The sequence below is a fragment of the Grammomys surdaster genome, unplaced genomic scaffold (genome assembly GCF_004785775.1).
Source record: "Grammomys surdaster isolate TR1022 unplaced genomic scaffold, NIH_TR_1.0 126531, whole genome shotgun sequence".
NCBI lineage: Eukaryota > Metazoa > Chordata > Mammalia > Rodentia > Muridae > Grammomys > Grammomys surdaster.
This window is the reverse complement of record NW_021621323.1, coordinates 17,583,050-17,598,946: the sequence shown is the minus strand read 5'-3', so window position 1 is coordinate 17,598,946 and position 15,897 is coordinate 17,583,050. Positions and strand designations below refer to the sequence as shown.

Sequence of the window (15,897 nt, the reverse complement as noted above, 5' to 3'; positions counted from 1 at the left end):
TCTCCACATGTGGTATTCTCATTGTTACCAGTAGTATTTAGGAAGGTTAGTTTTTGTTGTGAATCACGGATACACTAAATAAAAACAGCTTAAACAGGAGTGCAAGATGGTGTCCTCTATATTCAACAGGGAAGCTGCACCTACGATCACCACAATATGGTGGCCTAAATAAGACCTGCATAATAATAATAATAATAATAATAATACCACCAGTCAACAGACCAGCATGGGTAGAGAAAATCTCACAAGGTTCCACTCCTAGCTGAAGAACTACAGACAATTAATGGTTGCTAAAAGAGGAATAATCGCTCTTCCCAAGAGATGAATCCCCTGGTGGGTCATACAATCCCAAGTGGTGAGTCTTAAGCACACACACACACACACACACACACACACACACACACACACACAGGCTCAACACTATGTGGACCCAGCAGATTGTATTTACATATACATACGTATAATATGTAACAACAATAGTTTAAAAAGTCATGGATTTGAGGAGAGGTCAGGAGGACTTAGGGAAGTTGGGAGAACTTGGGAATAAGTGAATACAGTACTGATGTAGGAAATTCTCAAAACTAAAAAAAAAAAGTATAAATTTAAAAGGAATGTAATCTTATTATTTTCTCCTGGATGTGCTCTGGGCTAGGCTGGGCAAAGCTGGCGTTGGAGCAGTATGCTACAAATGCCCCAAATCTCTGATGCCTTCTGCCTCACATCCCTTAGCTATGTTCTGTGCATTTAGGAGCAGAGATGGAGCCTAGCCATCACATTCGTGTTCTAAAAGGGGGATCAAGAGGCAAAAGCACATATCAGTATTCTAGACGTTGTCCCAAATATGCCTTGTCATTCTGTTGACTGGTAATGATTCCTGGGGTAACACTAACTCGTTGGGATGCAGAGTGATGCAGTCTTTGTTCTGAGTAGTTCTGTGTCCACACGAAGAGGAGTTAATCTGGGGGCAGCTGGCATATCTCTAGATACTAGACACTGCCCAAGCAGCATACGCAGCTAAAACCTCCATCCCTCATCTCGTTTCCTCTTAGATAATAACCTCCTCTCTGTAGTGACTGACCTATGTAAGCTTGTTTTTCTTTCACGAAGATCCAAGAGTGGCCCTCAGGAACAGGTGTTCACGCTGTATTTATTGAGGGCAGGAAGCAATGGATCAACATTTTTATAAAGTAGGAAATAACCATGGTGTTACGTAACTTTAATAGAACTCACACTTCTGTAGCAGCTCCTATTTCCGAGTTAATGGTTCTGGCAAGTTTCGTAGGCATTGTGAGTTGCTTCTGACTGCTGTTATCAACATAATGATGATGGTAATGGTAAGATAGTATAGTTATTACTATTTTCTTTTTTAGTCTACAGAAGACTTCTATGGCCACATCTTTTCTTGTGTTTTTCTTTCTCCTGGTGGCAACCGTTTTATTTTTCCTGTTTATATTATGGCTTCTTCTTGATTCATTTCCCTAGGCTATTGTTTGTTAAAAAAAATACTTGTAGTTTTAAGTATTATGTTATTAGCCTCAAGCCTGCACTTACAACCTTTCCTTGAATGTCACACAGATAACACATGTAATCAGACCCAGGAGATCTGTTATGCAAGGCAATCCGAATGCCTTCAAGGCTGAGCTGGAAGTTCATCTCGTACCCATCTCTTCCTCTGCTCCATTCTGTAATGTCATTTGCATTCTTTTTTGTTTATGCGTAATACTTTCCAGTGCTTCAAAAAAAGCTCTATTTGGTTATATTCCAATCAAGTCAAAATACATATGACAGAAGGGGGTTACTGAAATATCTGAGCCATTGAAGAACATCATATGATATCACTGTTCCAAAATACAGCCTGAGTATAAAGGACAGTAGACAGGCACCATATTGGAACTTTGGAAACTTAAAACAAGAAAAGTTCTTTTCTAAGACATGTATTTTTTTTCTAATTATAATTTTTCTTTATTCTTCAGAATTCTATACCTATATACAATGAAATATGATTGTACACCCCCATTTCCCTCCTCCAGTTCTTCTGTGTGTCCCTAAAATGTGCTCCCAATTTGATGTTGCTTTTAATAACCCACCAAGTCCAATTAGCATTTCTCGTATGTGCATGGGTGTGGGGCCACTCACTGGTACATGGAGACCTGCCAGTGGGAGCGCCACCCAAGAAGAATGGCTCTGTATTTCCCAACAACTGTCAGCTGCCAATCACTCTTAGTAAGAAATGGAGCCTGGAGATCACCTTTCTCATCCTCATTACACAGTAAAACCTTACTGTTGAAGACACCATATACTTTCGCTGCGAGACATAGAGAAATCAACCTGAAACTAAGCAGAAGTCTTTCTCCCATCTGGCTAGCTCTCATAGTGTCAGAAGGCGCTGTGCAGGCTGCTAGGGAAGAGAAGACATCTGGTCCTACCGAGTGCTGGACGCTACGTGCGTGCGGTCTCAATGACCTTCAGGCAATATCTGCCCGCCCACTCACTGGTGCAATAGGAGAAGTATTTCGGTGTGATTAGTATGGGCTGGCTGGGGTTTTGTGCTGGCTGGTCCTTGTGCAGTTTCTGAACAGGTAAACCACAGCAGCCAAGAGATGGTGATTATCATAGCTACGTGATGTCCAGACAGCACTTCCCTGAATTCTCCTCATCTTCTAGTTCTTAAGGTCTTTCCATTCCCTCTTCTAGGACATTGCCTGAGCTTTGGTGGGTGAGGGGTGACTGGGGAAGATTTCCCACTGGGACTGAGCCCTCAGCCTTTTACTCTCAGCACTTGGACTAATTATCCATTGATTGCTGATGTCGTAATTAGGGTTTCTGTTGCTGTGACAACACAGCATCGCCAATGGAATGGCACAAGCCTTTTGCCTCAAAGCCCACCCCTAGTGACATACCTTTTCCAACAATGCCGCATCTCCTAACCCCGTGGTTCTCAACCTTCCGAACAATGCCGCATCTCCTAACCCCGTGGTTCTCAACCTTCCTAATGCTGGGACTCTAACACAGTTCTTCATGTTGTGGTGACCCCCTACCATAGATTTATTTTCATTGCTACTTCCTGATTATAATTTTGTTACTGTTATGAATCATACGGTAAACATCTGCTATCTAGGATATCTGATATGCAATCCCTGGGAAAGGATCATTCACGCCTGAAGGGGTTGCGACTGAAGGAGTAGAAGACTACTGCCTTAATCCTTTCCAAACAGTTAACCAACTGGGGACAAATTATTCAAACACGTGAGCTTCTGAGGGCCAGTGTCATTTAAAACACCATTGCTACTTACTGCGAAAAGAAGCTGACCAAGACTGACAGCATCTCAGATCCGTGGCATAAACATAAACGTTCAGGGAGCAACTTGACATGTTCATTTCAACAACAGCAGTCGTTTCTTCCCTAGGGCCTATAACCTATCACTCTGGGCTTCTGACCAGTATTACAGTACTAGGCATGAAAACCCCTCCTGTGGAGCAGGCCTCAAGTCCAACCAGATATCAAGTAGTTACCCCATAATAATCCTTCCATTGCACTGGCAGGCAGATATCGCTTGAAGGTCATTGCACGCACGTAGAGTCCAGCACTCGGTAGGACCAGATGTCTTCTCTTCCCTAGCAGCCTGCACAGCGCCTTCTGACACTATGAGAGCTAGCCAGATGGGAGAAAGACTTCTGCTTAGTTTCAGGTTGATTTCTCTGTCTCGCAGCCAAAGTATATGGTGTCTTCAACAGTAAGGTTTTACTGTGTAATGAGGATGGGTTGTTTTGGAGACCCCTGGGGACTGCCTGACCAATTATTCTCTTTTTAAGATTTTTTTTAAGTTCTTACTTTTTATTATTTCTTTTATTTGTTGAGATTATAATTTAATTACATCATGTGGCTGTTCCATTTCCTCCCTCCAAACCCTCCCATATCACCTTCCTGTCTCTTTCAAAGTCACGTCCTTTTTGTTGTTGTTGCACAGAGGGGTGTGTATTTGTGTGTGTGTGTATGTGTGTGTGTGTGTCAGAGAGAGAGAAAGAGAGAGAGAGAGAGAGAGAGAGAGAGAGAGAGAGAGAGTAAATACAGAAATACAACCTGCTTATAATGTTTCTATAATGATACTTGTATGTACATGTTTTCAAGACTGACCATTTGTTACTGATAACTAATTGTGTGTTTTTCCTTGAAGAACACTATTCCTCATACTCCCAACGTTCCTTAGTTGCCTATAGTGTGTGTGTGTGTGTGTGTGTATGTGTGTGTGGTGTGTGTGTGGTGTGTGTGTGTGGTATGTGTGTGTGTGTGTGTGTGTGGTGTGTGTGTGTGTGTGTATGTGTGTATATGTGTGTGTGGTGTATGTGTGTGTGTGTGTATGTGTGTATGTGTGTGGGGTGTGTGTGTGTGACCGGGACCTTGTGAGCTTTCCCCATCCACGTTACCATGTCTGCTGATGTTAGCCTTGTTCGGCTTGTGGTTAGGTAGCCATATTGGTGAGACTTTATGGGTGTAGTTTCTTACATTCCTAGGAGACAAATCTCACAGCAAACTCTCCCATCTGCTGGCTCCTAGCATCTTTCCACTCCTCTTCTCCAACAATCCCTGAGTCTTGGGCGTAGGAGTTGTGTTGTAGAGATAGTAGTCGAAACTTCACTCCACAACTCTGAGATTTGATTGGTTGTGGGTTTAATGGTCTCCATCTGTTGTAAAGAGACGTTCCCTTTATAAGGTGTGAGAACTACCCTTATCTGTTGGTATAAGGACAGATAGTTAGAATGTCGTTAGAAATTATGATTTCATAACGCAGTGGCTGGAGGTTCTCCTCCAGATCCATGACCTCAGTGGCCCTGCATTGTTGGCTTGCTGTCCAGTACCAGGCATGAGTTCCTTATGAGTGGGCCATAAGTCCAGGAGAGCTGCTGGCTACCACTGACGTATTCATGCCGCTGCTGTGTCCTTAGGGTTGTTCTGCCATGCAGCCCATTGCTGTGGCTTATAGGCATCATAACTGTAGGACTGCCGGTTGCTTCCCTCTCGAAAGCTTGCATCGTACCTTCTGGATCTGTGAAATCTACTTCTCAGGGAGAGGGCATTCAGTGACCAATAACTTAGGGAGGTAGCCCATGCCTCAGGCATATACTCATTTTTAAATATCACCTACTGCTTTTCCATCTCTTCAGTTAGTAAAACTACAGTTAAAATAGGCATGTAAGACAGAACACACACACACACACACACACACACACACACACACATGCGTGCGCACACACACACACATCCATCGGGGAAGATGCATCTAGAGAGAACCTATTAAAATTCTTTTAAGTGTGACCCTTTAATAAAGTTTCTCATGTTGTGGTGACCCCTCACCAAAAAATTATTTCATGCTACTTTATAACTGTACATTTGCTACTGTTATGAGTTGTAATGGAAATATCTGATGTTCAGGTTACAGTCAAAGGGGTCACGACCCACAGGCTGTGCTGCTCTGCACAGTCCAAACTGTGTGGGTGTTTGTTGTATCAGACTGTTCAGATCGGGGTGATGACTGAGTTATAATCATCTAACATATTTTCAAATTAGGGTGTAGATGTCCCCCCTGCAGTTCACAGCCAACGTCCCTCCTTTACCAGTTGGTATAGCACATTTTCCCATTGCATAGAAGGGATTCACATCTTTTATTTCTGCAGGGAGCACGATGCAAACAAAATCAATTACATGTATGCTCAGTATGTCAAAAACACGATGGAGCCACTTAATATCCCAGATGTCACCAAGGACAAAAGATTTCCCTGGACAGTAAGTAACCTAATTTTAGACCTGAGGCTCACAAGCTGTTTCCTCCTTCAGACCCACACTTACAGAGATGCTTGTTGTCTGAAGGACTAAGCTGGAAACGGGATGTTTAAAGGGGAGGATCTCTGGTTTTGTTCCTCAAGGCAAGGCGGGGGGACATCTACATGTCCTGGGGGTGTTGTGCTGGATGTTTTCACTCTACTCTTTGTATAGTGACAAACCAGCATGTGCAAGCTGAGGTAATGTAATGAACACGGTGTCAGAGACTTTCTTCAGATGGAGTTCCTGACTTTATCTGTAAAAATTAAAGTCCCTGTGGTTTGGATGCAGCCCACTGGCAATCTTCTTAGTGAGCTGTTCCTTGGGGAAGAAGGGTATCCACTTGCCTTGACAGTGAAGTTATTACAGAGATGTGTTGTTCTGCAGACATTGAACACTTTGAATTCCTGTGTTTTCTTAAATCTTTCACAAAACAAAACAAAACAAAACAAAACAAAACACTAGCCTGTGACACAGCTGCCTTGCTTCTATTGCCTGAACGCTAGGGACAACTTTTTCAGACTATGGGAATGTGTACTTCAAGTACGGTGACATTATTAAGAATGTCAGTATTGTAATGTGTTGTTTCCTGGCTTTGGATTCTCCCTGCTTTGTGAAATGGAGACCTCTACCTCACCAGGATAGCAGATGCTGAATAAATATTTGACTTAATTTTACTATAAACTCTGGAAAGTTTAAATAGAATAAAGGCAATTTGGTATATTTTTTTAAATAAAGACTGACTTTATTGCTCATTGTCTGTAGCTGATACAAGATGAAAGTTGTGTGCTACAGTTAATATGATGTTCATGGGACCAGTCATTTCTGTTGTTTTAGCGGTCTTGGTTTTGTTCTTCAGAGTGAAAACATGGGACATGTGAACACACACTGCATTGGAAGTTTGCTCTGCACACCTATAAAAAACGGGAAGAAGAACAAAGTCATAGGTAAGACCTTTCCATGGACTCAACACTCAGAATTTGTGTAAGAAAAACAGCATTCCCTACTACTTTCCAGTGTGACTTGTAAATTTAAAGAATAAAATGTCCGAGGAAAGAGAAAATTTCAGGTTGTAAGTTAACAATTTTATGTTGATAAATTCCTCCATACATGTCAGACATTTTATTAGACATACTGTATTTTTAATCATTAAAATACAGTTTTATCTGAGATTTTTGTTTAAGATTGATGTGCTGAAATCTGTAGACTGTACTGGCAAAATGGCTCAGTGGGGAAGGGGCTTGCCACCAAGCCTAAATCCTATTCCCAGTATCCACATGGTAGAAGGAGAGAACCAGCTCCAAAACACTGTCTCCTGATCTCCACATCCACACTGTGACAACACTTGCACAATCTCCTGTGTGCACACACAGTCACATACACATAAAGATGTTCAAAGTTCATACACTGAGAGGCATCAACTGACAACATATACTTAGTCATGTTTATCGATATATGATATGTATCAAATATGTAGTTGAAGTTATAGATTGTATTAATTTGTTCATTCATTTAATCAGTATTTATTGAGCATTCCTGCAGACTAGGCACTTGGCATAAATCAGGGAGCAAAGCAGAAATCCCTGTCCTAGGGTCTTACATTTATATACAGAGGTTAAAGGACAACCTCTACTACGGCACAAAATTCCTTCCCCAGACAATGGAAGGATGTTCTCTGTTACTGATGTGTTTACCCTTTGGTGTCACAAGGCTTTATTAAGAGCAGGGCAAACATTACTGGGCATTGGTAGCACATGGCTTTAGTCCCTGTACTCAAGAGGCAGAGGCAGGTGGATTTTCCAGTTTGAAGCTAGCCAGGGCTGCAGAGTGAAACCCCATGTTTAAAAAGACAGAGGTGGCCAAAATGTATGTTGTTTTGCACGCTAGTTGTCCATGGTTAACACAGAAAAGGCAGTGTGAACTAATAGCGTGCTCCCAAGATTGTAGAAATAAAGGAAAGATAACTAACTTCTTTTTTTTTTTTTTTTTTTTTTTTTTTTTTTTTTTTATAAATAATTTATTTATTTTTGAACATGAAATGCTTTTTTATAGCATGTTTCACAAGGGGAGGGGGTAAGAGGGGCCAGGTGGTGGAAAAGTACAAAATCTTCTTGGCCTGTGCCTTGAAACATGTCATGGTCTATACGGTACACTGCCTTGAATTATGATCTACCTGCTGTTCTTCAGAAGATATGGTACACTGCTTGAGTTATGGTCTCCCTGCTATTCTTAAGATGATATGGTACACTGCTTTGAGTCTATCTGCAGTTGCTAAGCAGGATCTTGCAGTTGCCAAGCTTCAGAGGACATTGTGCAGGTGGGGAAAGGTTGGGGGTGAGGGTAAGGGCGAGGGTCCTGGCTTCTGGCATCTCCCCCTTCTCTGTTTAGTTAGAGAAGGCATCTTATGATCAATCCCAACTATGTGAATTTTGAATTTGGACGTCTAATTATGGGGGGGTCTTAGACAAGTTCACAACCCCAAAACACTGATGTGAGACGAGTCACATCGATGGTCAAAGGTTTTAGGCTGTCGACGATGGGCAACGTCAAGGGACTCCGATGTGGGTGAAAGGAGGGTGAGGGCCCTGTCTTAGGCCATGTAGGCTGCACCCACTCCCAGCACCACGCACTCCTTTTCGGCTGCATTGGGTGGGCCCCTGGGAAGTGGACCTACAATAATCCCGTCATTGGGCTAACTCACAGCCATCCTAGTCCCTTGTAACTGTTCAATTTACCAACCATTTGTCAGTTTGGGGTGTAATATTGTCATAAAGGAAGGCTCCCCAATGTTAGCGGCCATATCAAGGGCGGCCTTGGTTTAGGAAAAAGCCAATTTTTGTTGTGGTGATCAAGAGGCCAAGCTCTCTATCGAGAGAAACGGGGGCAAAGCCAGGCATACCAGGAACCCTTCTGGAGGGCGTGGAAGTCTAGCGGTCGACCGTAGGGGGGAGGCAGGGCAGCTGGCAGCTGTGTCAGTCTCCTGCAGAGTCACTTCTGGATCCTCTTCAATTTTCGGCTGATGGTAATGAACTTCAACCGTCTTCTTGATGGCAGCATCAACCTGGTTCCGTGGATGACAGGTCGCGGGTTTTGATCTCTGTCTCGCTTAATCTTGATGTCCTGCGCACATCCTCTCAATGAGGGTCCGTCCAGAGGGGTCCGTTCCTCGAGCCCCACGTCTGGGTGCCACTTGACCCGACTGGCAGGCCCTAGTTATTCGTGGGGGCGAGGAGGACTGCAACCTGCTATTCTTCAGAAGATATGGTACACTGCTTGAGTTATGATCTCCTTGCTATTCTTCAGATGATATGGTACACTGCTTTGAGTCTATCTGCAGTTTCCAAGCAGGATCTTGCAGTTGCCAAGCTTCAGGGAACCTTGTGCAGCTGGGAAAAGGTAGGGGGTGAGGGTAAGGGCGAGGATCCTGACTTCTGGCCCATCTGGATTAAAACTTCTAATGGCAGGCATCACGGGTGATTCATTTTTGCCTGGAAAGAAAAAAGAAGGGGATTCTCAGGGAGATTTCTCTTCCCTGGATGTAAATTATTCTTCATCGTATTTATGGTTGGGCCTGGCTTTGTGAGTGTATCTATTTTTTTTCATTAATATTTATGGTAGCCGGTTAGCTGTGCCTTCTGTGGTATTGGACAGGCATATCAGTCCTCGGCTCCATAAGGGAACTGGGTTTGGGGCATTCCCTTTACGGGTATGAGGGTCCTTCCCCATATCTGTGGCAAAGTTTTGTTGGTCTTGGTGGTGCCCGAGGTCACCAACATGGTCAGCAAGAGATTTGCCATGAGCTTTCAGCTTAAGAGAGAGAAAAGTGAACAAGGCATGATGGAGAGTATTTCTGGGGGGCTCCTTCTGAGGGGGTACCGTTCCCCCTCTTTTATTTTTAAAGCCAATTTTTCAGAGTTCTTGTAAAATCAGGGCTGAAGCGCCAACAGTTGCTCCTTCTACACTCAGAGAGTCATGAAGACCTTATTTAAGGATATATAAATCTATATTTATAATCTTTTGTCAAAGGACTTTTATAGCACCACTGACAATTAATCAGACTATATGATATATCGATTGGAAATAGCTTTTTCTACTTTTTGTGAGATTACCTCTCTTCTGTCAATTAACTGTTGAGGAAGTTAGGGTTTACCTCTCTCTTGAGAATATTGATCAGAGATTTAAGTTCTTTTGTGGAGAGCTTAAAATAGGATCTTAGCCAATTTGCAACTCCTAGAAACTTTTGAAATTAATTTAAGATAAGTAAACTCCCTTTTTTAAAAAAATCCTTTATCTGTGTGGGTTTTTTATTGGGTATTATACGTATTTACCTTTCAATGTTATCTCCTTTCTCATTCTCCCCCAAGATCCTTTATCCCATACCCACTCCTCCTAATTTTTGTGATGGTGTGCTCCAAACATCCTCCCAGTCCCATCTCCCTGCTCTCGAATTCCCACACAGTAGGGAATCCAAACTTTCGGGGACCTTGGCCCTCCACTTTCACTGCAGTCTAACAAGGACACCCTCAATTTCCTATACAGGTGTGTGAGTCCCTCCCTTTGTGTTCTCTGGATTAGACTTTGGGAGTTCTGGTTGAAACTTTTGATACTCCTTCTAGAAAGGACCAACGAATTCATACTTTGGTCTTCCTTCTTCTATGTGAGTTTTATGTGGTCTGTATGTAGGTTCTTAGACATTGTGAGCTTTTGGTCTAATATCCACTTATCAATGAGTGCATACCAAGTATGTTCTTTTGAGATTGGGTCATCTCACTCAAGATGATATTTTCCAGCTCCATCCATTTGCCTAGGAATTTTGTGAACTGATTGTTCTTAATAGCTGAGTAGTATTCCATTGTATAAATGTACCACATTTTCTGCATCCATTCTTCTGTCGAAGGGCATCTGGGTTCTTTCCAACTTCTGGCTATTATAAATAAGGCTGCTATGAACATGGTGGAGCATGTGTCCCTGTTGTATGGTGAAACTTCTTTTGGGTATATGCCCAGGAGTGGTATAGCTGGGTCCCCAGGTAACACTATGTTCAATTTTCTGAGATATCGCCATACTGCCTTCCATAGTGGTTGTACCAGTTTACAATCCCACCAACAGTGGAGGAGTGTTCCTCTTTCTCCACATCCTCGCCAACATGTGCTGTCACCTGTGTTTTTGATCTTAGCCATTCTGACTGGTGTAAGGTGGAATCTCAGTGTTGTTTTCATTTGCATTTCCCTGATGACTAGTGATCCTGAACACTTCTTTAGGTGCTTCTCAACCATTCGAACTTCCTCGGTTGAGAATTCTTTGTTCAGCTCTGTGCTCCATTTTTTAATAGGGTTCTTTGATTGTCTAGAGTCTAATTTCTTCAGTTCTTTGTATACCTTGGATATTAGGCCTTTATCAGATGTAGGGTCGGTGAAGATCTTTTCCCAATCTGTTGGTTGCCGCTCTGTCCTATTGACTGTGTCCTTTGCTTTACAGAAGCGTTGCAGCTTTATGAGGTCCCATTTGTCAATTTTTGTTCTTAGAGCACAGGCCATTGGTGTTCTGTTCAGGAACTTTTTCCCTGTGCCTATGTATTCCAGGCTTTTTCCCAGTTTCTCTTCTATTAGTTTCAGTGTGGCTGGTTTTAGGTGGAGGTCCTTAATCCATTTGGAATTGAGCTTTGTACAAGGAGATAAGTATGGATCAATTTGCTTTTTTCTACATGCTGACAACCAGTTGGACCAGCACCATTTGTTGAAAATGCTATCTTTTTTCCATTCGATGGTTTTAGCCCCTTTGTCAAAGATCAAGTGACCATAGGTATGGGGGTTCATTTCTGGGTCTTCTATTCTATTCCACTGATCCTCCTGCCTGTCTCTGTTCCAATACCATGCAGTTTTTATCACTATCGCTTTGTAGTACAGCTTGAAGTCAGGGATGGTGATTCCTCCAGAAGTTCTTTTATTGCTGAGAGTAGTTTTCGCAATCCTGGGTTTTTTGTTATTCCAAATAAATTTTAAGATTGCTCTTTCTATCTCTGAGAAGAATTGAGTGGGAATTTTGATGGGGATTGCATTAAATCTGTAGATGGCTTTTGGCAAAATAGCCATTTTTACTATATTAATCCTTCCAATCCATGAGCATGGGAGATCTTTCCATCTTCTAAGATCTGCTTCGATTTCTTTCTTCAGGGGAATGAAGTTCTTGTCATACAGGTCTTTTACTTGCTTGGTTAGGTTCACACCTAGGTATTTTATATTATCTGTGACTATTTTGAAGGGTGTCATTTCCATAATTTCTTTCTCAGCCAGTTTATCTTTTGAGTAGAGGAAGGCTACTGATTTGCTTGAGTTAATTTTATATCCAGCCACTTTGCTAAAGTTGTTTATCAGGTTTAGGAGTTCTCTGGTGGAAGTTTTGGGGTCACTTAAGTACACTATCATATCATCTGCAAATAGTGAGATTTTGACTTCTTCCTTTCCAATTTGTATCCCTTTGACCTCCTTGTGTTGCCTAATTGCTCTGGCTAGGACTTCCAATACTATATTAAATAAGTAGGGGGAGAGTGGGCAGCCTTGCCTAGTCCCTGATCTTAGTGAGATTGCTTCAAGTTTCTCTCCATTTAGTTTAATGCTGGCTACTGGTTTGCTGTATATTGCTTTTACTATGTTTAGGTATGGACCTTGAATTCCTGACCTTTCCAAGACTTTTATCATGAAGGGGTGTTGAATTTTGTCAAATGCTTTCTCAGCATCTAGTGAGATGATCATGTGGTTTTTTTCTTTGAGTTTGTTTATATAATGGATTACATTGATGGATTTCCGAATATTGAACCAACCCTGCATTCCTGGGATGAAGCCAACTTGATCATGATGGATAATTGTTTTGATGTGTTCTTGGATTCGGTTCGCTAGAATTTTATTGAGTAATTTTGAATCAATATTCATAAGAGAGATCGGCCTGAAGTTCTCTTTCTTTGTTGGGTCTTTGTGTGGCTTAGGTATGAGTGTAATTGTGGCTTCAAAGAATGAGTTGGGTAATGTACCTTCTGTTTCTATTTTGTGGAATAGTTTAAAAAGAATTGGAATTAGGTCTTCCTTGAAGGTCTGATAGAATTCTGCACTAAAACCGTCTGGTCCCGGGCTTTTCTTTGTAGGGAGACTTTTAATGGCTGCTTCTATTTCTTTTGGGGTTATGGGATTGTTTAGATGGTTTATCTGGTCCTGATTTAACATTGGTAACTGGTATTTGTCTAGGAAATTGTCCATTTCATCCAAATTTTCCAATTTTGTTGAATATAGGCTTTTGTAGTAGGATCTGATGATTTTTTTAATTTCCTCAGTTTCTGTTGTTATATCACCCTTTTCATTTCTGATTTTATTAATTTGGATACTGTCTCTCTGCCCTCTGATTAGTCTAGCTAAGGGTTTATCTATCTTGTTGATTTTCTCAAAGAACCAGCTCCTAGTTTTATTGATTCTTTGGATAGTTCTTTTTGTTTCTATTTGGTTGATTTCAGCCCTGAGTTTGATTATTTCCTGCCGTCTACTCCTCTTGGGTGTATTAGCTTCTTTTTGTTCTAGGTCTTTCAGGTGCTCTGTCACGCTGTTAGTGTATGCTCCCTCCAGTTTCTTTTTGTAGGCACTTAGAGCTATGAATTTTCCTCTTAGCACTGCTTTCATTGTATCCCATAGATTTTGGTATGATGTGTCATCATTTTCATTAAATTCTAAAAAGTTTTTAATTTCCTTCCTTATTTCTTCCCTTACCTGATTATCAAGGAGTAGGGTGTTGTTCAATTTCCATATGAATGTGGGCTTTCCATTCTCTTTGTCATTTTTGAAGACCAGCCTTAGACCATGGTGATCTGACAGGATGCAGGGAATTATTTCAATTTTCTTATATCTGTTGAGGCCTGTCTTGTGCCCAATTATATGGTCTATTTTGGAGAAGGTACCATGAGGTGCTGAGAAAAAGGTATATTCTTTTGCTTTAGGGTGAAATGTTCTATAGATATCTGTTAAGTCCATTTGGTTCATAACTTCTGTGAGTTTTACTGTATCTCTATTTAGTTTCTGTTTCCATGATTTATCCATTGCTGAGAGTGGGGTGTTGAAGTCTCCCACTATTATTATGTGAGGTGCAATGTGTGTTTTGAGCTTTAGTAAGGTTTCTTTTATGTAAGTCGACGCTCTTGTATTTGGCGCATAGATATTCAGAATTGAGAGTTCATGTTGGTTGACTTTTCCTTTGACAAGTATGAAATGCCCTTCCTTATCCTTTTTGATAGTTTTAAGTTGAAAGTCGATTTTATTCGATATTAGGATGGCTACTCCCGCTTGTTTCTTAGGACCATTTGCTTGAAAAATTGTTTTCCAACCTTTTACTCTAAGGTAGTGTCTGTCTTTGTCACTGAGGTGGGTTTCCTGTAAGCAGCAAAAAGCTGGGTCCTGTTTGCGTATCCAGTCCGTTAGCCTATGCCTTTTTATTGGGGAATTGAGTCCATTGATGTTAAGAGATATTAAGGAGAGGGTGTTGTTGCTTCCTGTCATTTTTGCTAATAATGGAGACATCGTTTGTGTGGTTATCTTCTTTTGGGTTTGATGGAAAAGGATTATTTTCTTGCTCTTTCTAGGGTATGATTGCCCTCCTTGTATTGGATCTTTCCTGCTATTATCCTTTGTAGAGCTGGATTTGTGGGAAGATACTGTGCAAATTCAGTTTTGTCATGGAATATCTTAGTTTCTCCATCTATGGTAATTGAGAGTTTTGCTGGGTAAAGTAGCTTGGGCTGGCATTTATGTTCTCTTAGGGTTTGTATGATATTTGTCCAGGATCTTCTGGCTTTTATAGTATCTGGTGAGAAGTCAGGTGTAATTCTGATAGGTTTGCCTTTATATGTTATTTGGCCTTTTTCCCTTACTGCTTTTAAAATTCTGTCTTTGTTTTGTACATTTTGTGTCTTGATTATTATGTGACGGGAGGTGTTTCTTTTTTGATCTAGTCTGTTTGGCGTTCTGTAGGCTTCTTGTGTGATTATGGACATCTCATTCCTTAGGTTAGGGAAGTTTTCCTCAATAATTTTGTTGAAGATATTTACTGGCCCTTTAAGTTGGGAATCTTCACTCTCATCTATACCTATTATCCTTAGGTTTGGTCTTCTCATTGTGTCCTGGATTTCCTGGATATTTTGAGATAACAACTTTTTGCATTTTGCATTTTCTTTGATAGTTGTGTCGATATTTTCTAAGGTATCTTCTGCACCTGAGATTCTTTCTTCTATTTCTTGTATTCTGTTGGTGATGCTTGTGTCTATGACTCCTGATTTCTTTCTTAAGTTTTCTATCTCCAGGATAGTCTCCCTTTGTGCTTTCTTTATTGTTTCCACTTCCATTTTTATGTCCTGGATGGTTTTGTTCAATTCCTTCATCTGTTTGTTTGTGTTTTCTTGTAATTCTTTAAAGGATTTTTGTGTTTCTTTAAGGACTTCATCCTGTTTTCCTGTGTTCTCCTCAAGTTTTTGGATAGTGTTATTTACTTCTTTCTTGAAGTCCTCTAGCATCATCATTAGAAGTGATTTTAGATCTGGTTCTTGTTTTCCTGGTGATATGGGGAGTTCAGGACTTTCTAATGTGGGAGAACTAGGTTCTGATACTGGCAAGTACCTTGGGTTGCTGGTGCTTGTGTTCTTGCGCTTGCCTTTCGCCATCTGGATCGCCTTTGTGCTATCAGTGCTGTCTCTGACAGGGGCCTGTCTTTCCTATTATCTAGGTTGTGTCAGAACTGTTTGGGATGAGTTTTGCTGCTTGAGTTAGAGCTGAGGCCCAAGATGTGCTCAGTGTTCAGGTGGAAACCGGAAGGGGCCTGGGCTCCGGGTCAGGAGAGGATTCCTGGGTCTCAGTGAGTCCCAGTGGGTCCCAGTGGGTCCCAGTTGCTCCCTGATTGGAGGCAAGAACTGCCACCTCCTAGCCTAAGAAATTGCTTGGCACAGAGGTCCTGTGAGCCCCGCTTCCTCTTGATTCTGCGAGATTGGGTGCAGAGCTGCCTCCCGGGATCTGTGAGTGCTCGGGCCCAGACCGGATGGAGCCCGCCCCGGG

General features: G+C 41.6%; 1 protein-coding gene across 1 annotated transcript in view; it reads left to right on the top strand.

Annotated features, from left to right (window-relative positions):
• Pde5a (phosphodiesterase 5A) overlaps positions 1 to 15,897 on the top strand; it is a 129,893-nt gene that overhangs the window by 57,303 nt on the left and 56,693 nt on the right. Inside the window, exons 8-9 of the mRNA XM_028760384.1 lie at positions 5,674 to 5,782; positions 6,678 to 6,765. Coding sequence (XP_028616217.1) covers positions 5,674 to 5,782; positions 6,678 to 6,765 — 197 coding nt within the window. The remainder of the gene's footprint in view (positions 1 to 5,673; positions 5,783 to 6,677; positions 6,766 to 15,897) is intronic.